This window comes from Vicugna pacos, chromosome 2 (assembly GCF_048564905.1).
Source record: "Vicugna pacos chromosome 2, VicPac4, whole genome shotgun sequence".
Classification (NCBI taxonomy): Eukaryota; Metazoa; Chordata; class Mammalia; order Artiodactyla; family Camelidae; genus Vicugna; species Vicugna pacos.
Window position 1 is genome coordinate 120832004 of NC_132988.1, and position 25039 is coordinate 120857042.

The following is a 25039-nucleotide window of genomic DNA, read 5'->3' on the forward strand; positions in this document are numbered from 1 at the left end:
TATTTATGGTAGGGGAAACACTTTTTTCCAGAATCAGAACAGCACTGCTTGTGGTGTTTGTTGCACGTCCAGGGCCATGTCGGCCTCGCCCCGAGAGTCAAAAGCAGGACGACGTCCGAGGACCGCGCCCCCCGAACGCACGACAGCCGCCGACCGGGAAGTGGAAGGAAGCCCCAGACCGAAGAACGCACTCCCACACAAAGCAAGTCTGAGCAAAAGGCCTTTAAAATCTTTTAATACAAAAATACTCACACACGGCTTTCCAGATGCAGCTTCCGTTTTGGCAAGTCTCAAATCTACATCTTAGTATGCTCTCCCCAGAAGCGAGCTTCAAGTTTCTCGGTCGTCTGTCAGAATTGGCGGTAGCACCTGGCACCCTGAGAGGAGGCGCCCGACCTGCTGTCCGGAGCGCAGACCCCGGTGGGCAGTGTTCGTACGGTTTCACATCTCGGCGGGGTGCGGGGACGTGACGCCCGTGGACTCGGCGTTTTGCTCAAACCTTCATCAAACGCTACACATCTCGTAGGATCAAGAATTTGGCAACCGACAGTCGTTTGCATGGACTTTCACTAAGCAGGCTTATCTTCAGTTCCTGAAAATAAGGTAGCTCTAGAAGGGCACCGTGCCCTGCGGCCTGGCTGCCGTGGTGTGTGTGTGGAGGGCGCTGGGAGTGCAGACCTGAGGGTGCGCAGGGCGTCCGCTCGCGTCTGGGTGGGAGTCCAGAGGCGCCCGGGAGCTGTTCCCCGCTTCCACTGCACATTGGTGACATAGGACTGACACCGGCCCCCCAGTGCGAGCTGCCCTCACTCAAGCCAAGGCCCCGGTCACAGCCCCGTCGGGAAGGCCCCTCCAGCGCGGCTGCTCCTCCAGAGCCTCGTTGGGTTCAGGTCCATAAACTGGTTTTCTAGAGATTCTCAAAGTTAGTGTTATTTGCTCATTAGTTTAACAGGTTTTGGAAAGCAGGCAGCCATGTCAAAAATAGATTTTCCAGTATTTCCTTGAGAAAGATCATAAAAGAATTTGGAAATAATGTCAAAGTGACTCAAAAGCCACAAAATTTTATGACTGTCAATACAAAAATAAGTTAATCTGCTCCCCAAAGTGCACTGTAAAACCAGTCCGGTGTTGTGACTTGGGCCGAAGGCGGTCCCTGGAGGGAGGACGGGTGACAGCAGTGCAGGCCCGGGGGAGGCCTGGGGCCTCGACTTGTGAGTCAGTCCAGTACCTCCCCCGACTACCGGGGAGAAGCCGCAGTTCTCAACTGAGATGCTCTGCGGTCCCTGCATCCCACCGGCGGCGTGTGTCCAGACACAGCTAAGCCTCACGTGCAGAAGCCCCAGCGGAGGACCAAGCCCGTCTCCTGTGACCCTGCGGCCTTGGCCTGGCAGAGCCCACGCCACCCCAAAAACTCACATCACAAAACCACGGAGAGGTCGTGAACTTGAGTCCAAGTACGTCCTGCCGTCAGTTCTACGAGGCACAAACCGGAGGCCTCAGGAGTTTTCAAGAACAGCTGTGTGGACTTCTGCAGGACAGATGTTCCCCTTAGGTTATTTTAAGAAGAGGCCAGAGAGAAGCACCTGCCGCCACCATCCCGTCCCACCCTTGCGACTGTGGGGACGCTCCCAACTTCCTGGGTCAGGAGGAGAGGAGCCTGGTCTCCACCGTGAACGCAGTGCTCGCGGGTGGTTCACTTCGTGCGGCAGGGCCTCTTAACAAGGAAGAGCTGATGGAAACCTCGGGGGTCAGCGGCGGCCCGCGGTCAGGAGACCAGCGCCCGTGCCCAGCGCAGCTCACGTTTCCCAGGAGCAGACCCGTGAGTGTGGAAAGTCACTTCAGGTGGCAGCGGTTCTGACCTCTGGGTCCCTCCTCAGCCTGAAAGGAGCGCTTTCTGGAACTGCACGCGTCCCACGGGCTCTGGTCCCGGACAGACCGTTTCCCTACGTTGTCGCTGGACACGGGGCCAGCAGGGGGGCCGTGCCCCACAAACCTCACTCCTTCTGCAGTGAGAACTCAGGACGCATCAGTAAACACGCATGTCAGTCGTGGTAACTTGTGAACCAAGTTTAGCAAAAATATATTGAGAATAAAAGCCAGAAACTGGTAAGAAGCCAACTGAAAAAATATACAAACTTCCCCCAAGCACTGGTGAGAACCCCGGGGGAGGCTGCTCCGCGGGCCTGTGCAGTGAAGGCCAGCGCGGTGGCAGCGTCTGGGTCAAATCCGTGGGGAGCAGCCTCCGAGGAGGCCAGACACTAGCGCTGTCACCCATCCTGGGGCCGGCTTCTCAACAGGACGGGGGGAAGCATTTCGAGGAAAAATTTCACATTAGTACAAAAAAAAGTCATACGGCTGTTTCATAAGAGCAAAATAATGATCACAATCATGGTTTCCAAGGCGTTCAGGGTCTGAGTCCTTGCCCAGGCCCCGCCCTGGTCTCCCCTGAGTGCGGACGACAGGCAGGCAGGCCGAGAGCCGTCGTTGAGATCAGGGAGGAGAGTGATCCTTAGAAAAGACACTAATCTATATATTCCAGGTGAGATAACATTTCATATGCCAGTTAACTTCCAATCATAACTTCAACCTAAAAAAACAGAGCGGGAGGGAGGCCTGGCGCTCAGATTCAAGTGTGGCTGGAATGCGGGTCGCTGGCTGGTCTGTCCTCAGACGGCGTCAGTGCGGGCGCAGCGGGCGCTGCAGCGATGGCTCAGTGTGGGGAAGCGCTCCCTCCCTGGGAGGCCTGTCTGTCTGTCTGTCTTGGCGGCTGCGGGCTGCGTCCTCTGGGCCAGGCCCACGCCCGGCCCCCTGCCCGCCAGGCGGGCCAGCCGCCCGAGGCCGCCCCCGATCTGACCAAGACCAAGCCCCACGTGGGCGCTATTTGCCTTCTGTGACCCTCCGCCAACACCGCCTCCGCTTCCTCCTCCCTTTCGTCTTGGCGGGCTCCGCGCAGGGCAGCTCAGTCTTGGCACCTCTCGCGGGCTCTGCCCTCCAGTCATGCTCGCAGCAGTAGGGCCGCCCATCCTGGGTCGAGCTGAAGGCTGTCCCGTCCTGGTGTTCCTTGCAAAACGAATTGGGGCAAAAGTGGCAAAACGAAGTAGAAGGTTTGCCGCACACGTCACAGTGATGCCACGGACATTCCCACTTCCCTGCAACGAAACAAAGGATCACCAGACAGAAGTGATGGAACCACAACAACTTTTAACATCTTCGTGCTTGGAAACCAATTTTAAAACTTAGTTTAGTCAGATGAATACAGACCAACCCCAGGCAGCTGCCAAAGCCAGGAGGAGCAGAGGCAGGCGCTCAGGCACCGGCGCCGCACGTGTCCTGGGGCAGCTGCTCTTCCTGGCTGCCTGTGTCCGGTCTGATCACACTCACGCAAGAGTTTCTACCTTTGTCTGTTAACCCAGTTTTGTCATCTTTTGCCATAAAAAGCATTTTTGTTTTACAGTCAAACGTGCTTGGCCTGTCTTTTTATAGTTCTTGGGTCCCCTGCTTGGTAAGGGCCTCCACTCTCCTGCCGAGATGACAGTTGGCACCGATGCCCGGGGCCCGCCCGCCCGTGCCCGCCCGCACGCACCAAAGGGCCGCTTGCCCAGGCCCAGGCAGGCCAGGTGGTAGGCCTTGGTGCAGGACTTGCGGTCACACAGCACCAGCTGGCCACCGTCGCCGCAGCGGAAGCACTCGTCCTCCGACTTCTTCCCTTCGCCTCTCGTGCGCCGCCGCCTGGTTTTCTTCTTAGTCTTTTTGCCCTTTTCCTCTGAAGAAAGGGCTGCTGAGGCCTGCAGTGAAGAGGCAAATGCGTGCACTCAGCCGCACGGACGAAGCAGACGGGAGGGGACGAGGCCAGGGTACGGTCGGGGCTGCGGGAGCCCCAGGGAAAGGCACGAGCTGAGCACAGAACAAAGCGGCAGGGCCGCCCAACGACGCCTCCTCCCGTCCGAGACCGGCTCTGGGCTTGGGTGCCTGCGGCTGTCCAGAGACTTCAGGCCCAAGTCCAGCAGCACAGAGAGGGAGGAAGCGTCCCCCCATCCAGGTCCTTCCAGGAACCTCTGAATGTGGGACAGGGTTGTCGCAGGCGTGACAGTTGGGATCGGGGCACGCTGGATGGGAGCGAGGCAGCGACATGCCGGAGACCACGCCCCCAGGGGCCGTTGGGGGATGTGCGGCACTGACAGACTTCTGGTCTCCAGGCTGTGGGAGACTCAGGTCCGCCTGCCAAGTCCCCAGTCTGGGGCGACCCGCCCGGCGAAGACTCGCCTTTGGTCGGTCCCCGAGGAACCCACTGCAGTTGGAGGCTCCGCACCGACAGACCGTCTTCTCATTCCCCAAACAGTCGAGGTTGTAGTTGAAGGTCAGCTCCGTCCCTGGTGAAGGGAGACAAACGCACTGGAAACACTGACCCCCCCGAGCCTGCCAGGGGAGCCTGTGTGAGCTCACGGAACGTCCTGTCCCCACCGTCCTCACCCCCCTACCGCGGCCACCCCACTGTCCAGTGTGCATTCTGGACAACACGGAACTTCCAGGCCACCTCCCGCCCCCCCGGAGCCCTGCGGCCAAGGGCAGCGTTGACCACGGCCCTCGCCTGCCCCAGCGGCACCGTACCTGCGGGAATGTCACACACAGCAAACAGGCCCACACGTGTGTCCCCGTTCACTGTCCACTTGAGGGTCTCACAGTTGGGCTGGCAGCTGTGATTCATAAACCGCGAGTAGTTCCCCTTGGGGCCGGCGTCAATTATGCGGTCCTGCAAGGCACAGCTCGGCAGTCAAGGGGCAGTGAGGCTCGGCCACCCCGCGGCCGGCACCTGCTCACTTAAAGGGGCTTTTCACCAGCCGAGACACGCAGGATAGCTAGTGTTGTCCTGGAAACCGTGGTCTCCCACATCCACTCGAATGGGACACCCCCAAACCAGTGCTGTTTCTCTGGCTCACGGAGGGCAGGTCAGGACCACGTGGAGAAGACCGAGCGCTGGTGAGCGGGGCTGAGGGCAGGGACCCCTGCTCCCACCCAACCCCACCCAGCAGATGGCCAGCAACCAAGGGGGCCGGGGAAAGATGCTGTGGTCAACGCTAACAGCCCACAGAAAATGCCACCCAGAACAAGACGCCTCGATTATGACACAAACACACGAGCAAGTCCAGGCGGACCAGGCTGGCGGACTTCACGTCGCGGGCCGATGGGAGGGGTCGGGGAGGGCCACAGGCAGCCCACAGCGGGGCCTCGCCCGGCAGGAAGCTCGGCTACTGGGCCAGACCCCGGACGGGCCCCGCCAGGACAGGCTGACCTCACCCTGGAAGCCTCTCCATCCACAGCGCAAGCGGGAGGGACCCCCACAGGGAGCACTCCTGGAGGCCAGCTGGTGTCTGTGCGTGGGAACCCCCCCCCAGGGCACCCAGGCGCCCCTGCCTGGACAGGCTGCCCCAGAGTCTCCTCCACAGTCCAGTCCGCACCCAGCCACCAGACTGGTGACACTCTGCTGGAACTTCCCGCTGCTCCTGACTTCACGGTAACGGTGCCGTGCCCGCGCCCGCACCCGCGCCCAGCGGAACGTGCTGCCTCAGGGCCACTGGCCGCCCTGGTGCCCGGGCGCTGCGCTGCTCCAGCCGGCCCAGCCCACTCGGGTCTGCACCCTGTGTTGTCACCCAGTCTCTCTCTGGTGAGATGTTCTCGCTACTCACTTTGAATACCAGGCCCGTGATAACTGCGTGTCCATAACCTTCTTATGGGGTAACACTTGAATTTCAACTTCACAGAAGGTTTTCTCGCTCCAAACTTTCAGTTTTATCACTTGCTTTCTGCATTCAGGGTTCGAGCCCAGCACAGCCTTCCCTTCCCTAAGCTGTAAACAGTGTCCCCGTCTTCCCAGCTCGTTAATCCTTCTGGAATGCAGTTCTGTCAGTGGAGCGAGCTTGCTAAGAACGACGGCCACCACGCCTGCCCGCCGCCCCGTCATCTGCCGCCGCCCTCACGGCACTGCCACGGGGGTGCCCCGGCCCCCACCCCGTCTGGGACAGCACAGGCCGGTCTCGCGGACGCATCACTGTGCCTGGGCCTCGGGATGCCGTCCTGGCTGATTTTTACGGCGTTGGTGTCTACACTGCGATCACAGTGACTCTACTTCTCGGAACACTCGTGTCTTCACGGCGTTCTGTCTCGACCAGGAGCCCGCTGCTCCCGTGTGCCCGCCCCGCCTCGCCCCCCAGGGCCGGGAGCAGTGGCCCTGGTCTACCCCGGGTTCTGAATCGAGCTGGAGCGCTCACCCCACCCGAGGCAGGAGGTCTGCAGGTTTTGACAGCCTTTATCAAGCTGAGGACGTTTCTGTCTGTTCGTAACTCCTGGGGGGTTTTAATCAGGAACAGACGTAAATATTCTTCAACGAGTTTTCCACATTCGTCACAACAATCGTGGATTTGTTTTCCTCCTTCAGGAAGCTACTGGGGTGCTCCTGGAGCGAGCCCAGCTGGGCTTCCTGTGAGGTGCCCTCCGCCCAGCGCCCCCCACGCCCCACCGGCTCGGACGTCCCTGGAACACGAGGGCGTCTGGGGAACACAGGCGCCCCCTTGTGTGCTCGTAAAGAGTGACGGACCCACGACTGCACGGTTTCTGCTTTCTGGCTTCTAGCTTCTGCCTTGTCTTGGATTCCTCCTTGTTGACTCGTTCTTCTCCAGGCGCTGAACTCGGGCCGTCTGCCCAGGGTCTCCAGCTTCGGGGCGAGAACGCCCGGCAGACCCACACATCGCTCCGGGGCGGCTGCGGGTTCTGCGGGGCACCTGGCAGAGTGCCCCTGGGCCCCTGGTGGCATCTTCAGCCTTAAAAGGCCTTCCCCTGTGTTACTGGTCGCCCTGGCGCCTGAATGCTCCCTTGTCTGAACACAGGTTTAAGCAAGCCCGACTCCGTCTGGCACTTTGCACACGGTTTTGCTTTCAGCCTCTCAGGATCGGTCTTCTTCTCATGCACATCAGAGAATTAGGCTTTGCTTTATGAACCAGCCTGGAAATTTTTTCTTTTAATGAGTTAATCCAGTTCCTCTCCACAGATGTGGCTGACATGTTGGGCTCAATTCTAACACATCAGTCTATTCTGTTTGCTTACGTGGGTCTTAAGCCTTTCACTATGAAGCAGCGGGTTTTTTAAAGCTTTAATTTTCCTGTTACGTTGGGAACTTCGCTTCGGTTTCCCCACCGGCTGCCCGTTAGAGGAGGGTACGGGCGCCTGCAGGTGAAGTGACACCCCCGACCTCCTCTTGGGCTGGTCACCGCTGGCCCCATCCAGGGCCAGTAATAAACAGCTGGGCTCCGCCGCCACCCTGCCTCCAGCCCTGTCTTCATCAGGAGCATCTCTGTAACGCTGCCCTTTATCCTCGGAGATGCAGGCACTGCTGTCCTGGGGCTGACCAGCTCCGACGCCTGGGTGTCGGGCGGACACCTCCACTCCCTGCCCTCCTCCCGTGTCCGCAGTGCTAGGAAGGACCCCCTCTTCCTCACCCCTGTGCTGCTCTGAACCGTCGCCGGGCTGCAGCCGGCCCCTGGGCTCTCTGGGTCCACGCTGTGTGGCCTCCTCTCACGTCCATCCCCCATCTACACCCGAGGAACTGTGGGCTGAGTACAAAGTCCTCAGTCCACTCTCTTCCTGAAAATCCTGTCCTCAGGCACTGGGTCCCGCTGTGAGAAGCCTCCAGACAGCCTCACTCTCCTCCTGGAACAAGTCTTTCAGCTTTCTGGCCCGGCTGGCCGGAGGACTCTGTATGAGACCCTTAACGTCGACCATCCAGGTGGATTTCCCCTGGAGTCCAAGGTGCTCTTTCAACACCCACACTCCGGCTTCCTCCAACTTCCCTCCAGTTTCAGACCCTCGGCCAGGCGTACCTGGGCCCCGTGCCCCCACCCCGCGCAGCTCCCGGGCTCGGGGCCGCTCTCCTCGGCCCTGCCACCCCAGCCCTGTCGCAGGAACGCGCTGCCCGCTGGGTGGACGCGCCTCTGCTCTGGGGCCTGCTTCCCACCCGCGGGGGCCCTGCTGTTCTTCATCGGGCTTTTCTCTCCTGTAACCTTTCATCATCACTCTCGAGACGCGCTGGAGTTGCCGGAGCTTTACTGGCCAGATCCGGGGCGGCCAAGGGGCAGGAGGTCAGCCTGTGGCCCTTCTGCTTCCTTGTGGCAAACTGCCTTACTCGGGGAAGACCGCCATCTCCAGGACCCATCTCCGCCGCTCCCGCCGCTCCCCAGGGCCCTCCTTCCCCTCCTGGTAGCCGGCACGGGAAGGGGCCCCGCCTGCTCTGCTCGTGGAGGTCCCGGGGTTCCACCAAAGCTGTACTTTTTCCTTGTTGCTTTGGAATCCAGCACCACCATTTTCTACCAAAATCCCATGTACATATTTTTACTTTTCGTAGACTAAAGTTTCTGCACTTTCTAAGATCTTTCCGAGCTGCTGGACACACATCCACGAGCTCACGCTCGTGTGCCGCCGCCACCGGGCAGGCAGCCGGGCTGTGGGGGCCGTGCTTCCTTCAGTCTTCCTTATCTGATGTTAACAGAGCCAACAGCAGCCTTGTTGGAGTCGGATTTGCTAAGTTTTTATTTTTTAAATAATCTTTCTTAACAGCCTTTCTGGTTCATTTTAATTACGTAAGTCACAGCTTCAGGTTAAATTCCTCAACTTTAGCCAGTCTAAACCTTGTCTCATAAACTCAGCCACTTACACTGACTGTGGCCACAGACACACCTGCTCTGTCACCTTGTGCTTCTGAACGCCGCCTCTTCCCCCTCCCACCCCCCAGTGACTGACTTTTCTGTATGCCTGCTCCCCTCTTTGATGATGTGGAAGTTACACCTTCCATTTCCACTCACTCACTGATTTCCCAGGTGGACTGAACACACGCTTGACGAAGTAGAAAGCGAGTAAAATCTCTCCCCGTCCACATGCGGCACCAGCCGTCCACGCTGGCCCGTCCCTTGGCGACCCCCGAGGCGCTCACGCAGGGCCTCTCAGGTCCCTGAAGAGCCTCCTCCATCAGCCTGTGCAGCCGCGCTACACAGACGGTCAGCCAGCTCGGGCTCCGGGCTCCGCTGCACATGGAGGCGTCTGCCATCCGTCACTCCCGAGAGTGTGCGCCATCTTTCCTGCTTTTAATCTTTGTAGCGTCTTGGATCTTACAGGTGTTTTTAATGCGTCTTATCTAGGTATAAACTTATTTTTACACATCCTGCCCAAAACGTAGTCAGTTTCACCAGTCAATGACCCATGTCACGCAGGCGCCAGGAAACTCTCTGTCCGCATGGCATCCCCCTGGGTCTCCGTCTTTCCTCCTGGAACACCCACTGCATGTTTCTGTCTCCACAGCTTCACTGCTTCACCTTCTGAGCTGCAGTGCAGGTGGCTTCGAGGCACAGCTGCCACCTCGGGAACCTGCTCTGCAGCCGTCTGACTCTTCTCAGCCTGGCCCCTGGGCCAAGTGCAAGGACTGTATGTAAACTCCCAGTTTTAACTGTTTGTTCAAATCTGCCTGATTTACCCCTCGATGCCTTGTTCTTTTCTTGTGTCTCTAAATTTCCTTTCATGGTTTTAACCATTTCTAACCCGCTCACTCAAGGTTTTCAGATTTGTTCTTATTTAGTGTCAAGCTCTCACCAAAAGCTGAGCTCCCTCCAGCTTTGGAGGGCCTGCTCATAGGGACCCCGTTCCGCTGTGTTTGGACACTTCTGGGTGGGTGGGGCTTCTTGTTTTATTTCGGTTCTGCTCTGACAGGAAGTGGGCGGGGTGTGACGTGCTCAGTGTCCCACGTGGCACGGACTGTTTTGCTTTGGTGAATCATCATTTCAGGGATCAATTTGAGTGTTAAGTGATCAACCCAGCATTTTCCACAACACATGAGCAGTTCAAATCTAGGCTCAAAACACAGTAGGGCACAGGCCAAGAGTTTCCATTTCCAGCAAAACCACCTCCCTTACCAACACCTCCAAAAAGGAGGGGCGGCGGCAGAGGGGAGCATAAATTTGCCACCTCCTGGTGTGGCTGTCACCAAAGGCACCGCCCGACAGGGCCTGTCAGTTGGTGCCCAGTGTCCCTTCTTTCACCCACCCAACTCGTGACACGTGGTCTCACCCACCTTCTGAGAACGCGGAACCCCCAGCAGACAAATGTTCCAAACTGTGGACAAACCTGGGCTGCAGAGAAGCACCAACCAACCAGATAAACTCCACTATGTACCTGAAAGGAAGCGTGACTCCCCCAACGGCGCTTCTCTCCTTGGTAAGGCTGGTCAGTGCGCCCCCAGGACAGCCGCCCTGGCCTCACGCAACGGCCAGAAGGCACGTGCACTCCAGGAGAAGTGCGAGTGTTGGAAACAAAGTGACCAGGCAGACGCAGTGCCGGCACGACCGTGGCCGCGCTGCCCTGTCTGGTGGGCGGCCGCGCTACCTTGTCTATGGTGAGCATGTAGAAGTGCGTGATGTCGTTCTCATGGGCACGCCTGATCCTGGCCATGCACTCCTCCTCGTCAATCAGCTCGCCCACGTACTCGATCACAAACTCACCCTGCGGACAGAAGAGCGCGGGATGCGAGGCCGGCTCCGGGCACGCCGGGCGGACTGCAACACCTTCGGGGTGGGGGTGGGGGGTGCTGCAAAGCTCTACAGGTTCGTCAAGTCCGTGCCTTGATGTGTGCTTTACAAAGGCCGTCGGTGAAGACTCGACCCGAAAATTCCTGAAGTGACCACACCCCAAGCCTTCTTCCCGCAGCTCTGAGTCTCAGGACCCTGTGGTAATCGCTGGCTTCTGCATAAGCCACCATCACCAGCCATTTCCCCAGCAGAGCAAGGGGTGGAAAGAATGACACACTCCCTTGCAAAAGCCTGGATGAACCAGGGGTCAAAGTGCGCAGGGCAGTGGGGCTGCTGGGGTTTTGCGTGCTTCAAAGCGGCCTTCTCAACGCCACGGGGAGCACAGCCCGGGTCTGAGGCCGCCTGTGACAAGAGGGCAGTTCCACACTCAGTCTGGGTGTGTTCCCCTCCAGACAATGGGGTCCTACATTGTCCCAGGACAGCAGCCCTCCCAGCTGCCCGGCCAAGCAAACTGGCTCCTTCACAAATCTTTCACTTCTAACAGCAGCTGTCAGGGTCTGAGGGGAGGCAGGTTTCGAGGAATTCACGAGTCCTAGTCTGGGAGCAATCTTTCCTTCAACGGTTTGTACTCCAGCGCCAACAACTCAGAGACTGTTTCTGAAATTCTGGACTCACAGGAGGTCCCGTGCACCAACAGCAAAGCCCCGCCCAGGGGGCGGCGAGGGGGCTGGGGGCGGGGCCGGGGTGGACGGGCCCACGCATGCGCACAGGCATACACACGCACCTTTCTAATGTCCCTCTTGGCCACCAGGCCCCAGCCCTTGCCGTCCGTCCTGACGATCTTGGTCTCAGGGTACTGGCGCTTGGTGAAGCACTGGTTCTGGCAGGCCTCGCCGGCGGGGCACACCTGCGGGTGGCACTCGAACATGAGCATCCTGTTGAGGCACTGTGAGTCGGAGCCGCAGGGGTTCTCGTCGCTGGGCCGGCAGTTGCACTTGGGGATCTCAGAGATGTCGGCCGTGTGCACCTGCACTTTCCCGTACGGCTTATTCACCTGCAGGGAGCACCAGCCACCTCAGCCCCAAGCTGCCCGCCAGCTTCCTGAGTCCCACTCCGCCTCCGGGGACCCTGCCCAGGGCTTCACAAGGGGGCTGCAGTATGGCCACACACACCCCACCCCCGCCCCATTATCTTCCGGAAGCCAGGCCGCGGTCACACGGAGAACCATGTGGACCGTTCAGCGCGATGCCCACGAGACCCAACCCCAGCTGGTGGGGCCGCCTGACATGTGGGCACAGGGCAGCCTCTGCCCTCACACACAGTTCTTTGTTAAGGAACCAGGCCACGTGGACAAGAAGGCAGCAGAGAGGATGGAAAAGGAATGAGTGAGTCCAGGGAAGACGTGGGAGATGCTGTGCAGCAAGTCGGAAGTTGACCTGGAGCAGGCTTGGGAAGCCCAGGGTCACTCTGACCCAGTAATTCCATTTCTGGGTTCATCCCAGAGAAGAGACTACAAGTCAGTACAGAGACTGCGCCCTTCACACTTGGATCTCAGCAACCAGGACAAACCCTCGACCAGCCACCCGGCGCCAGCACACGCCGGGGTCCCCCCACCGACCCTCCGGGACACAGGCTCCGACCCGGCCAGGAACACGCCACCCACCCTCCTTGCTCACACACCCTGTGAGGCCGAAGGTGTCTGTGTGTCACGGGCTCCAGCCAACCTCGGGCTGGGCTGACCTCCTCTCATTTGAGCTGGTCTCCAGCATCTGGCGACACTGGGAGGCCCAGGTCAGCTGGCCCCTTGGTCTGGCCAGGACTGCAGTCCGGCCCCTGCTGACCATCAGGCTGAGCCTCACACTCCGAGGCAAAGCCGAAACCCTGTGCAGAATTGCTGGCCCACAGCCATCCCCTTCCCGTCACAGGACACAGGCTGGGTGGTGACAGCGCTGCTACCCACCCAGCATGTCCCTGCTGCTGTCCACCTGGGAGACGCTCGCTCCGGACAAGCCTCCCACCCCCCGCAGCCCCAGCCCCGGAGGAAGGGCCCTTGGACTCGGCCTCACGCAACCCCCTGGCCCAGCACAACCCCTGGCTGCACGCGCCCCCGGCCCTGCGTCACCTTGATGTGCTTGTATGGCGGGGGCTTTCGCGCACTCTCCTGCGTTTCTCGGGCCTCCCTTTGAAGTTTGATTTCACGAAAACGAGCTTCAGCTTCTTGCAGTGCTAAGAAGTCAACAAAGTGTGAGTGAGAGACTCTTGGAAAGCTCTGTGTTTTAATGGTTTACTCTGATTTGTCATCGCTCTGCTAAGCAACGTTTCTGGTTTCTGTAAAACTAGAGGCACACATGGCGGCAGCAGTGTCCTGAACAGAAGGGGCTGGGATGCTCTGGGAAGTGCTGGGCACAGGCCCTGGGCCTGCCCGGCACAGTCAGGTCTCCTGCTGGGTCTCGCACCCAGGACCCCCCCTCACCGTCCCCAACTCACCCCTCGCCAGCTGACCCTAACCTGAATGCAGTCCACGACCTCTTGCTTGCATCCTCTCTTTTGTAATAATTTTTGAAAATCTTCTGACGGCCCACACCCACTCAGATCTGAGTGCCCCGCTGCTAAGGACCCCAACGGGAGAAGGCCAGGCAGCGCAGCGCTGCCTTCCTGAACTGCCCTTAGAGAAGAGCCACTCCCGGGGCTGCACTGTGCGCGGGCGCCACCTTCCCTGCCCTCCCCCATCCCCGGCTGTCACCTGAACACAACACACACCAGCCTCTGTCCCCCAACCGGGCTGTGGGACCGGGGCGGGGCATCCTAGCTCCCTGCCCACGCCTGCAGCTGGGCCACCTGACACCCAGCATCTGCTGACGGGTGGAGGGATCCTGCCAGCCGGAGCACAAGGCCCGACAGCAGCAAGCCTCCTCCACGTCTCCAACTGCGCACACGCAACCACAAGAGATGTCTCTCAGTCAGCACTAGAGGAACCTCCTGAAAGCTCTAAAGCATGTTAGTGAAAGCCGTCACAAACCAGCGTTAGAAAAGTTACTAAACATCATGTCTTGTCTTATGCCTCGATACATTAGTCTGTAAACCTGCTGTTTCCTTACTTAAAATACAGCCAGGATGCAGAGTCCAGTGTTTTTCACAGAAATCAAACTTTCGAAAGCACGAATCAGGTTTAGCAAGGGCACCCGAGCTCCCTGCCTCCATCCGCCCGGGAACCTCCGTACCGTTTTTGAAGACTCTTCCGATCCCTCTGACCCCCTGGTGGCGGCTGCCCCGGTCCCCCTCCACGTACGGGAACACTCGCGCCTGATGCGTCCAGTAATAATCTTTAGACCCAAAGAAAAACACAGGGAATTCTCCAATCTCGTGCTTCATTTTCTGAATATTTGGGGGAACATTTTTGGGATGGCAAACTTCTGCCGGCCACCATCTATTATAAATATTAAAAACAGGGTTCACAGAGTCTTCAGAGAGAGTGACAATCATTTCAACACTGTAAGTACTGCAAAGTAAGAACACATTTGACAGGCAGCCCGAGCACAGGCGTCCACGCCCCGCACCTGTAGTTCCCCAGCTTCACCCAGATGATGTCCTGGAAGTGCAGCTTCTTCCCGGCCCTGCAGTCATTGCAGAACCAGCTGCCATCTGGCATCTCGATGTTCAGGCAGTCGGGGTGGAAGGCCGCGGGGCAGGACTCGCAGCACAACAGGCTCCCCCCTGCAAGGAGGGCAGTGCTCAGCCGGCCGCCACGGCCCCGCCACCCACAGCTCTCACAGTCTAACCTGGCCTGTACACACAAGAGCAGATCTTACTGCCACCGCTAACGATATCCCCTAAGTCTGGGAACTGATCACAGGTAACTTAGAGACAACAGGGGACGCGGGCATGACAGGAGGACGGCGACACAAGGCCCCCGAAGCAGGCCCACGAGGGCTGCGTGCGTGGGGAGCCCAGGAGCAGCGCACTCCACCCTCGCTGACGGATCCCACAGATCGGGGCGTGGAGCGGCCGACCCTCACCTTTGGAGCACACGAAGCACCAGCTCACGTTGACGTGGGCGTGGTGCCTCTTCCCCTTCCGGGCGGTGAAGTGGCCCGTGCAGACGATGCTGTGGGAAGCGACCACCAAGCAGCCGGCTGCCAGACAAGCGTCCCCGCCGTGGTAGGCGACCGGGCACCGGACGCAGCGCATCATTTTACCTGGAGGCAGAGACACACCTGAAGACCCCACACAGCAAACAGGAGCCAGAAACCACCAAGCCTCCAGAGGCTCCTAACACCGGTGCTGAAATAAAGCTGACATTCGGTGAGAAGGTCAAGAGAAGGGAGCGTGAGAACACGGCCGACGTCACAGAGACGCATTTCCTCAAGGCAAAGGTGGCTCAAGACGCCGTCAGAAAACCGCCAAGCGCTGAAATGCTGTCCTCTGAAACACGGCAGACCCGGGTTTCGCGGCCCGGGCGCTGCGGGCCCGCGGGCGGCTGTCCCGGGCGCGGGGCCATGCTTAGCGGCCTCCCCCGGGCAGCAGATGCCCCCGGCTGGTCCCGCAGACCTAACGCAGCACAGCGCAGATACCGTCTGACTTCAGAACGCTTCCTCCTTCATGGCGGACCATGAACGACTCAAAGCCTCCCCTCCTAAAATCAGGACCCTTTAAGATGGCGATTAGGGCAGGAAGAAGGGAGAATGTCAGGGAAAACTCTGACCCCCCCCCACTGAGCCAGCGGCAGAAACGCTGGGACTCCAACCACAGAGGGGTGAAAGCCCCCGGGTGAGGAGCCCGCGTCCGGGCCCGCCCCTCCCCGCGCGCCCCGCCCCTCCCCGCGCGCCCCGCCCCCTCGCGCCCCGCCCCTCCCCGCGCGCCCCGCCCCCTCGCGCCCCGCCCCTCCCCGCGCGCCCCGCCGCCCCTCCACGCGCCCGCACCTTTGGACGGCCTCGGGTTGGAGGGGTTGGAAGCGTGGCAGCTCAGGCAGCTGTGCAGCGGGCAGCGGAAGCCGCGGCTCTCGAACACCGTCAGCGGGTACCTGCGCACGCAGGCCTCGTGGTAGAACTTCCCACACTGCGACACCACGCAGCGCTTGACGTCCGCGTCGCCCTCCTTGCACACGAAGCACGAGTGGATCCCTGACGGCGGGCGGGGGAGAGGGCACGCACGAGACCTCAGCGGCAGCCCGGAGGCCGCGGGGCTGGGCAGCCCCCCGTGGCCGAGCACCTGTCCAACCTCGCGACAGGGGCAGCAGCCAGGCCCCGAGCCCCAGCATCATGGGAGGACAAGCCAGGGCAGTCTGGCCGGGCAGCCCGGGCGAGGCCATCCCCACGGATGAGCGAGAAGCTCGAGGGAAGGGGCTCCTGCAAAGAAAGGCCTCTACTCTCCCCAGGGCAGTCGGCCGGCTGCGGGGAAGAACAGCCAATGACGGCGGAGGACAGGCGCCCGGGGGAGGTGCTATGTGGGGTGGCCCGGACCTGGGTGGCTCCCCGGAAGCCTCCAGGTGTCCTCTGCACCTGGGACATGTCTTCACGAGTCAGGAGACCCTTGGCCTGGCCAGCGGACAGGAGGTGGAGTGTGACCACAGCCGTGCCGTGCCACCCAGCGTCCACCTCCCCAGACCATGCTAGGGAGACTCGGAAACAACCGTGAAGCAGCGACAGCCGCCAACAAGCTGGGAGATGTTCTGAGTCGCGCCGGCCCAGCCGCTCCCCATCACCCCGCCCTCGCCTGATCCCGAACTAGCTTCAGAGGGACGAGGGACGCTCTTTCTACCCGTGATGGGAGGCACCGGGGGGACCCGTCTGGGGGCAGGGCTGCGGGCTCCCGAGGGGAGCCGGCGGGAGCCCGGGGGAGGATCCCACGCTGGAGGGGAGGGGCCGCGCGGACGTACCTGATGCACACTCGGTGCAGGTGAACCTCCCCTCCGGCCTCCGGGACAGGCCCAGGCAGGCGAGGTGGAAGGCGCCGCAGCACGGCCCTTCGCAGAGCAGGAGGCTGCCAGGCTTCTCGCACAGCTGCGGGCGAAAGGCGCACGTGAGGCCCTCACAGCCCGCCACGGGGTGCCCCGCACCACCCAGAGGGACAGAGTCTGCTCGGAGGGGCCGGCGAGGGAGCCGCCGCACACCCGGCGTCAGCTTCAAATGGAAAGGGGCGCCCCAGGAACCGCGAAGGAAACAGGCGGATCGAAACCCTGCTGGACACACTCGGGAGGTGCGACGTCACACGTGACAAACAAGGACGCTCACGCACACTCGCTGACCACGTATCTCAGCTCTGATGGAGGGAGGGCCGCCCCCGCCACACGTGCACACACGCAAGCAAGGCACGCTGCACGTGAGCCCCAAGAGACACGTCCTCGCGGGTCCTGGACCCAGAACTCTGCTGGCGGCTGGAGGGCCGGGAGGGGGTGCCCGAGGCTAGCCCGCTGCCCCTCACCTGACATACGTGCTCCTTTTTGGCGGTCACTCCTCGTTCAGACTTTTTAGACGAGACGGACACTTCAGTCTGTGTTTCGTCCGCACTTTCGTACGGGGACTCCAAGGGCTCATCTCCCGGGCCGTCCGAGACCTGGGGAAGAAGGGGGCGGACGACAGTCCACGAGTGGCAGCGAGCAGCCCCGCAGCCCCAGTCCTGCTTGGCCTCTCGGCGCCCCACCCGCACCAGCCAGTTCCAGGTACACACACCTGTCCGTGAGCTGGGCAGAAACTCAGAAATGGACTTTGATTGACTTAGCTTTAGTTCCCGTGTGTGTGTGTGTGTGTGTGTGTAGAGGATGTGAGAACATCCTCTCAATAATCCTTAAGAATGAAGTGACTTATGAAAACCAGTCTGCTCAGACGAGTGGCCTAAGGTGGGCTTGGAACCAAGAATCTGGACTTTTCTTACCCAATCTGCTAGGTTCAACTCTCAAGGCAAGGGAAGCCCGCTGACACCAAGTGAGCTTTTACTAGACCCAAGCGCTGTGTCAGACGCAGGCCTCCGTGCCGCGGCAGGGCCTCCGCGCTTCGGGCGCAGGCTCACAGCAGGGGCCAGGCTCCGCACACCATCCCGACCCACCCACCGCGGCGACTCCGCACCTCCCTCGGCCTGTCTCCCCACCAGGGCAGGGGCAGCGGGAGAGGCAGGGAATTGCCCACCCGTCAGTCCGAGTGAGAGGCTGGGAGAAAGGCTGAATCTTGGAGCAAACAAGGTGACTCACAGCTCACGTTCGCCTGTCTCGCCCTGGTTCGTCGGCGGTCAGTAAGACAGCTAACCCCTCTCTTACCACTGGGCTTAGCACTTCCCCTCCCTGACCAGCAGTAATAAATCTTTAAATAGAAGTCTACAAACCTTTGATCAGAAAATTTTCTTATCAATCCAGACTTTTTTAAAACCCAAAAAACACATTTAGTATTCATCTGCTGTTAGGCAAATAAATGTTGAAAGCTGAATTTTTAAGTAGAGCAAAAGCATGAACTGCATTTCCTGTACACCCCAGTAATCACAGCAACAAGGAAAGTGATACAGGCTTGTCGTTTGCCAATGAGCACGAATCTAGAAGCTGAATCGGGCCATATTTAAAACCACAACTGACAAGACAAAACAAGCCCCCGCAGGCCATCCACCCCGTCCTGTAGCCTTCTGAGTGAGCTTTCCCCAGATTCTGCTCGCTGAAACTACAGGAAGCAGCAGAAAGGACAAAACCTGGTGAACAGAGGGATTTCGCTGACTTAGACTGGTCTCAGAGACGGCTGACTCCTTTTAAGGGAGCTGTGGGCCGTGCTGGTGTCTGTGGCGGGTGACAGCTGTGTGGGCCACCTTTCTGACCTCAACGCTCTTAAGAGGTGGCCGTTTAGACTTGACTCCCTCACCCTCCCCAGGAAACCGTGGGAACGGGACTGAGTTACAGGTCTGGTCCTCAGGCTTGGCAGCCTGCCCGGATAGAGATCTCTCCACCTGCTCACCTCCCACTCCTCCACACGGACACCCAGAAAGAAGGTGAAGCCCCAGACCTGTGGGTCAGATACGGGGTCACAGGTGGGACTGCGTGTCTGAGCGAGTCGGTGGCCAGTGCCGGAGAGCTGGGCATGCGGAGAGAGCGACCCCGCCAGCCCGGCCCCACTGGAAGAGGAGCCACTCGGAAGCCCAAAGAAAGAGCTTTGGAAGTGGGCTCCAGGGGAGGGAGCCCGTGCCCGACCCGCCAACCCATGTTCTTCCCTCAGCATGGCTGGGACAAAGTTAAAAGCTGGGGGAAAAAAAAAAAAAGGAAAGAAAAAAATGCATGGAGAGAAAGACAGAAAACACAGACCAGTCCTGGGTCAAAGGAAGGAACAGCACCTTTTATTTAAGATTTACAGAAAAAGTTAGCACGTTTCCACTTGGAGATATTTCCTAAATTAACAAAGTCTTTTTTGAGGAAATAAACACTGAATACATATTTTGAATGAAATATAAATGTTAAAGACACACAGGAGGCTCGTTTCCTGGTTGGGGTCGGAGGTACACATACAGAATACAGGACTTAGCAACAGTACAGTCCATGACACGGTGCGGGGGGCCCGACTCCCAGCCCACCGCGCCCCTCCCCGTGCCCAGCGCACAGCCAGCACACAGGCGGGGTCCAGCGCCGCTCGCTCGGAAGCCCCCACGGCCGCCCGCCTGGGGCAGAGCGGGGCCTCGCTCCGGCTGCAGGCTCCACCTCCGCGGGCACCAGCGGCACTGACTGCGAGATGCGGCCGTGAAAGCGACACACTCACCCGCATGGTCCCAGCACCGTCCCAGTCCCAGTCTGGGACATCTACGGTCTACTCCTCGTCCAGCGGGGTGCATTGGAAAGAGAGAGCGGAGCCCGAGGGGCACGGACTGTCAAGCGCTTCCCGCCGCCCCAGATTCACCAGAGCCACGCCCGTGGCCGGTGACCCCGCAGCTTAGTCCCCACTTCCAGTTTTCTCCAGTCTGAAAACACTCTCCTCTCTAACTCAGTCCGGGACAGCACTGAGCTTCCTGCTTGCCTTAGAAACGCATTCCTGTACGGGCAGAGAATGCAGTCTCCGTGACTGTTACAGGGATTTTTCCAGGTGACGGTAAGGAACACAGTGCAACAACTTCTAGAAGCGCCTGTGTGACTCCCCAGCAGGCCCTCCCTGCTGTGACCGGAACGCAGTCTCCTACCTCAGCCGGTGTCACACAGTGGATGTCAGGCCTTTTAACAAACATCCCTTCACAAGTTGAATTCTACATCATTTGTGAAATACAATTACAGACCTTGCACAACAAATATTTCTATAAATCAACAGTACTTTCATGTTTAAGTCACGCAAAGCAGAGGAGGAAACAGAGAACCAGAAGTGCCTTCACACAGAACTGTGGATTGACAGGTGGTAAGAAGCCTGTGTTTAGGAGGTTTCATGAGCTTAAAATCCACAGACTAATCTCAGGCAGGTCTTCCAAGTTAATATCACAGTGAAACATTAGGGTGGAATTCAAATAACTTTGAAATTAGTCATTTATCACCTGAAACACTGCATTCATAGCAACTTTTATTGAACCAGCCCTTCCAGATGACGCAAGCTGCCCCTAAATTCTAGAACACACCCTGTCCCTGTCCTCAAACCCACCTCTAACCTCAGCCGCTCCTGTGTGATCCAACAGCCCTGGAAGCTGCCAGTGAGAACCGAGTGGTGGCCAGTCGGGCCGTGTGGCTCTGCTGTTCCAGACTCAAGGCCAGTCCTCGTCACAGGTAAAACGAGTCTAAAATTTCCTATCAACCCAGCTGTGTCCCAGCTGTGGCCGTCTGTGGGGCACAGGCTGGGGAGGGACCAGGCTGGCGGACGCAGGGACAGCGTGTCTGCCCGGAGCACTCGAGGCTCAGCGACCCAGGCCCACCCACCCGCTGGGCGGGGCCACCCTCCCAAACTGCAGTCATTTCCGGAAGGTGCAACACGCCCTGAGTGGGTAGCACACGCTTCAGAACAGATGCCAGATAATTATATGCAAAAACCCAACACCTACATGCCGGCCAGAAAAGACAAGTAACCACAGAGCTGCAGAGGCACCAGACAAGAGGAGGCCGGTCCGGTTCCTGAACACCCAAGCACCGCTGGGGGTCTCCCTCAGGACGCCCGCGCCAGTGGAGGTGCCCGGACCCGGTGGTACAAGCAGTGAGGGGGGTACCAGGTATGTATGTTCTAGCTGCTAAGCACAGTCAATTTTCCGTCACTGGCATGAAAGTCAGTAGTAATTTCTAATATTCTACATAAAACAACAAAAACAATACACAAAGGGGTGAAAATCAATTTCACTGACCAAAAATCCTAAAGTATACAGGAGTCAGCATATTTCTTTTAAATAAAAAGTCAGTAAGAAGCCAGTAACAGATCTGGGAACATGCTGGGAAATCTTTTGAATAAAGAAAGTGATGTTTCGATTCTTCCAGCAAAGACCCTAGTTCAGACCCACGATCTGAGAGAGAAACGGGTCCTCAGCGACGACTCCTTCTGTCTGTAGACTTTGAAGGGCTGAGGTGCTGGCTCACCTCACCACTGACGTGAAAGCACAAAGTCCACAGTTTCACACGATGTAAGGGCAGCTTTCATCCAGCCCACGTAGACGTCCACCCGACCAGAACTACCTTAAAAGTGAATAATTTACTAAAAGTGCTAGATTCGCTTCAGAAGCATGTTAAGTTGGAAATCAAATGGAAAAGAAGTCAAGTAAACTTGCCAAAGTGACAGTGGCAGTATTTTCTGTCATCCCTTTCGGATAGGAGCCACTCCTCGCCCAGCTGTCTGCGGCCTCACCCAAGTCATCTGAGGATCACCCACCAAGTGCTGCTCTCGCTCCTGGACTGATCCTTTACGTAAAGACGACTACGCTGCACCCAGAACGAGCAAACCCAAAGCCCTCGCCTGCCACTCGCAGCAGGCCTCAGGGCGAGACCCCTAACTTCACACCCACATGCGAGCACGTTTTTGTTTTTAGAAGTAGACGCTAACTCACAGCCTGACTCTTCTTCCTTAGAACGTTTCTAAGACTCTCAGTAGATGTGGGAGTTGCCCCATCAGGCAGGCACTGGCCCTGCTGTGCCCTCCAGTCTGGCCAGGCTCACACCTCTCTGGTCCGAAGTTGGAGAACAGGCCGGGGCCAGGAGACCAGAAGTGACAAACCCCGCACCTCTCCATCCTTTCCTCGGGCGTACTCTCAGCACTGATGTCACGACTACGGAAACCTCTGGAAAGGTTCTCTCCCTGCCCCGCGCTTCTGTCCCTGAGTGCTCCATCTGGAACATTCCTGTGCCTCAGTGTGAATGTCCCACGAAAACCACGGAGTCGGGCACATCTAAAGCTGGAGAGGGGCCCTCAGAGACGCCCCCGAAGCAGTGCACCCCTCCCTGAAGGGCGGGCAGGCAGGCGGCCCCTCGTGCACTGGGAAAGCCACCTTTGCCTTATGCTTCTGAAATTTTGCTTTCTTGTAGTAAAACTTTGTTTGGGTTTCTTGTTGGTTTTTAGGAGCATCCTCTTTAATGCACTGGGGTTACTTTCAGTGGGGAGACACAGATCGAACAGATCGCACAGAGTCCTGAGATGCAACCTGACCTGAAGTCATCCGCACTGGACACTGGGGAGCGGCTCACAAGAGGACAAGGGTCTCCAGGCGGCAGCAGCTCCACGGCCCGCACGTGCCCTCTCATCTGCACAACAGCTGCAAATTCAGGCGAGCTCTCACCTCTGGCCTCATGTTTGGGTCTCGAGTCCCCTCTCACAGCTGCCTCCCTGCCGGGCACAGGCATGGTGGGAAGGAGGGGTCAATCCGTGTACGCCAGAAGCAAAATGTGCCTCAACCAAAGGCCGCCCAGAGGCCGCAGGATGAGAACGAGCAGCAGTGCCCAGACGCTGGATGGCGGGCATGTGCGTGGCGGTGGGGTGGGGTGCAGCCCAGTGAGCTCAGGCGGACGGACGACCGAGCTCATCCAACAGGGGCCCGTCCACTCACCTCCTCCAGGAAGCCCCGGGGCCTCAGGAACTCTGCTCCCACACGCTGTTCCTCAGCAAGACCTCTACTGGCACACCGGGCACGGGACAACCCGCCCCTGCTGGATGCCAAGACAGCTGCCCACGCCAGCCGGGAGACCCTGCACAGGCCCCTCCCTGCCGCTCCCGCACGAACCCTGCTGCTCCTCCAGCCGCGGCCTCACCCTTGGTGGAGAGGAAAGCGCCTGCTTTCTGGCTGACTTCTAGTGCATCTGCTCAAGATCCATACGCTATGACTGCGGATGCAGTCCTGTAATTCTCATCAAAGGCCTTTCAGGCTAGAGTCTTTACTTTGGGTGCTGGTTTCCTGAACTAGGGTCAGTTTTACAGAACTTTTTTTTTTTTCACATTTTAACATTTAGTGACTAGTGTCTTGAGACTCCTACTTCTCTGCCAAGCTCTCCCTGTTCCCCTGCACTGGAGCAGAGCCACCCACCAGCCCTCAGCCACAGTCCAGAGCCCCGAAGCGCCTGCCACTAGGGTTACCTCGCCCCGCGTGCACAGTGCCGCCCGGGGACCACTTCTCATGTCAGAGCACGATGTACACTCACGGATTAAGTGGAATGATGATGACTTTATTACTTGATTGTTATAACCAATATTGTCACAGTAATGAACCACTAAATCCTTGCAAGGCGCCAGGCACCCGGCACTTCACGTGCGCCACACTGCTTTCCGGCTTAGGACACAGTGTTCATGAGAAACTCTCATCAAAAGTAACACACGTCTGAGGGGTCAGCTGGGAAAGCCCCCGCCCCGTGAGCAGAGGGACAGAGGCCCTTCCTGCCTGCAAGCGCCCCGGGTGGTCACCCAGGGCCGACACCACTACGAGGGCTGGCGCTACAGACGCAGCTCGTCGAGTGGCCAGTGAACAACCTGGTCACTGTGTCCCCCAGAGACCGGCTGCTGAATCAGAGGACTGCAGCTCAATGTTCACAATGAGACTGGAAGCGACATTTTTTCCTACAAATTTACCGCAGCTAGTGTCATAGTAAAACTGTTTGGTAAAAAAAGAATCAAAAGTCTTCCTGCCTCTCATGTTGGAAATTCGTTTCTACCTACAGGACTGAATACGTCCCATCAGCAACGAGCAGGTGAGGGGACTCCTTTCAACGTGTGCGGTTCGCTCTTTGTTTTTGAAGGTATAGATGCTGACACTGTTTCAATAAAAATCCAGTGAACTAAGAACTAGAGGAGGAAAATGACTTCTGACAGGATAAACCCTTCTGTTCGGAGTCCTGATCACGGGCCCGGGACGCCCTGGTGGAAGAGCCTTCCTTCGAGGTGACATCTGCCTTGCTGACCGGAATGTGAATGTGTCTCTGCTATGAGATGAATGTGGTCGGTTCAATGGCCTTGATCAGGAGTCTTACCTTGGTCTTACAATTTGTTATCTGTTTTCTTCATTGTGTGTGTGTCAAGACCAGAAAAAACAGATCACACACATCTTCCATGAGAGAAAGTGCTAGGAATGCCACTGAGTGTGCCCACGGGCGCCGCCGGCAGCAGACATCCTGGAATATTGCACCACTTAAGTGCAGCACAGAGCAGCTGAGTTCAAGTCCAGCTTGGCTGACGTGGGCTCCCATAAAAGCTGTTACCAGTGAAGGCGAAAAAAATAAGAATTTGCTCTACTAAGGGAATAAGAAATGAAGTTACAGAACACTTAAACCACATTAACTCCTTCCCAGGCCTGTCATGCAGGTGTGGGGCTGTGACCTGTCCTCCTCAGCGTGATGCAGCTCCTTGTACGTAATAACTGTTTTGTTGTAAGTTTTATTTATCTCACACACCTTGTTTAAGGGGACTTTAGACATGACTGAAACGTCTTGAAAAACCAACCCTATGAAAATTCCTTTTTTTTTTTTATAAATTCCTTATTTTAGTCAGTGGTGATGAAGAGAGAAAACATGACCCAAATGAGGGGCCAGGGTGGGCCCCCCACACATCAGCCCCACAGTCGCCCCGTGCCCACCAGACAGGGCCCAAGGCGTCTAGGGCATTTCTCCCTAACACTGCGCTGCCTCTCGGTGGAAAGGACCTAGCGTGGGGGGCGCTGCGCTGTGTTAACACAGACACACTTGTCCTGCTCAGCCACGGTGCTTTCAGCGGGCAGTACCACCCTGCGTAAAGGAACCTAACGTGAGCGGCGTATGCACCGCACAGAAGCGGCCTGATGGAAAAGCCTAGTGCACACTGCGGGATCTAAGAGTCACCGCCACAATGCAGAAGAGCGCGTGACTGTAATGTACTTAATAAACTATCCACTGCTGAGGTTCTAAAGAATTAAACATCCATCAAGTCTAATGACTGAGGAATGCTTCACCTAAGTCTTCCCAAGCTCAGAACAAACGTCTGCGCCAGAAACACAAGACGTACCCCGCACCCTGGTTACAATCAACGTCACACCCCCAGGCACATCTGACAGAGCAGGCCGCCGCCTTCCCGCCACCCCCGCCCGGGCGCTGCTCTGACCCAGCCTCCAGC

General features: G+C 58.3%; 1 protein-coding gene, 1 long non-coding RNA gene and 1 other non-coding gene across 5 annotated transcripts in view; 1 reads left to right on the forward strand and 2 right to left on the reverse strand.

The window, feature by feature from the left end:
• Positions 1-218: 218 nt before the first annotated feature.
• Positions 219-25039, reverse strand: part of NSD2 (nuclear receptor binding SET domain protein 2) — a 71961-nt gene continuing 47140 nt past the window's right edge. For 2 of the 3 annotated variants that reach the window (XM_072947205.1, XM_072947214.1), the window contains exons 10-22: positions 16980-17111; positions 16435-16558; positions 15479-15679; positions 14576-14755; positions 14117-14273; positions 13781-13986; positions 12682-12785; positions 11344-11613; positions 10417-10533; positions 4606-4747; positions 4261-4367; positions 3581-3782; positions 219-3146 (exon numbers count right to left, since the gene is read on the reverse strand). In XM_072947205.1, coding sequence (XP_072803306.1) covers positions 2875-3146; positions 3581-3782; positions 4261-4367; positions 4606-4747; positions 10417-10533; positions 11344-11613; positions 12682-12785; positions 13781-13986; positions 14117-14273; positions 14576-14755; positions 15479-15679; positions 16435-16558; positions 16980-17111 — 2214 coding nt within the window. In that variant the 3' untranslated portion in view covers positions 219-2874. Of the gene's footprint in view, positions 3147-3580; positions 3783-4260; positions 4368-4605; positions 4748-10416; positions 10534-11343; positions 11614-12681; positions 12786-13780; positions 13987-14116; positions 14274-14575; positions 14756-15478; positions 15680-16434; positions 16559-16979; positions 17112-23108; positions 24147-25039 lie in introns of those variants that run through there. The other variant, XM_072947217.1, reaches the window with a different exon arrangement.
• Positions 4858-4982, reverse strand: LOC116276764 (small Cajal body-specific RNA 23). Its single transcript, XR_004186265.1, has one exon.
• On the forward strand, positions 16488-18830 carry LOC140688418 (uncharacterized). Its single transcript, XR_012063098.1, has 2 exons — positions 16488-17217; positions 17442-18830. It is a non-coding gene; the product is annotated as an uncharacterized lncRNA (long non-coding RNA).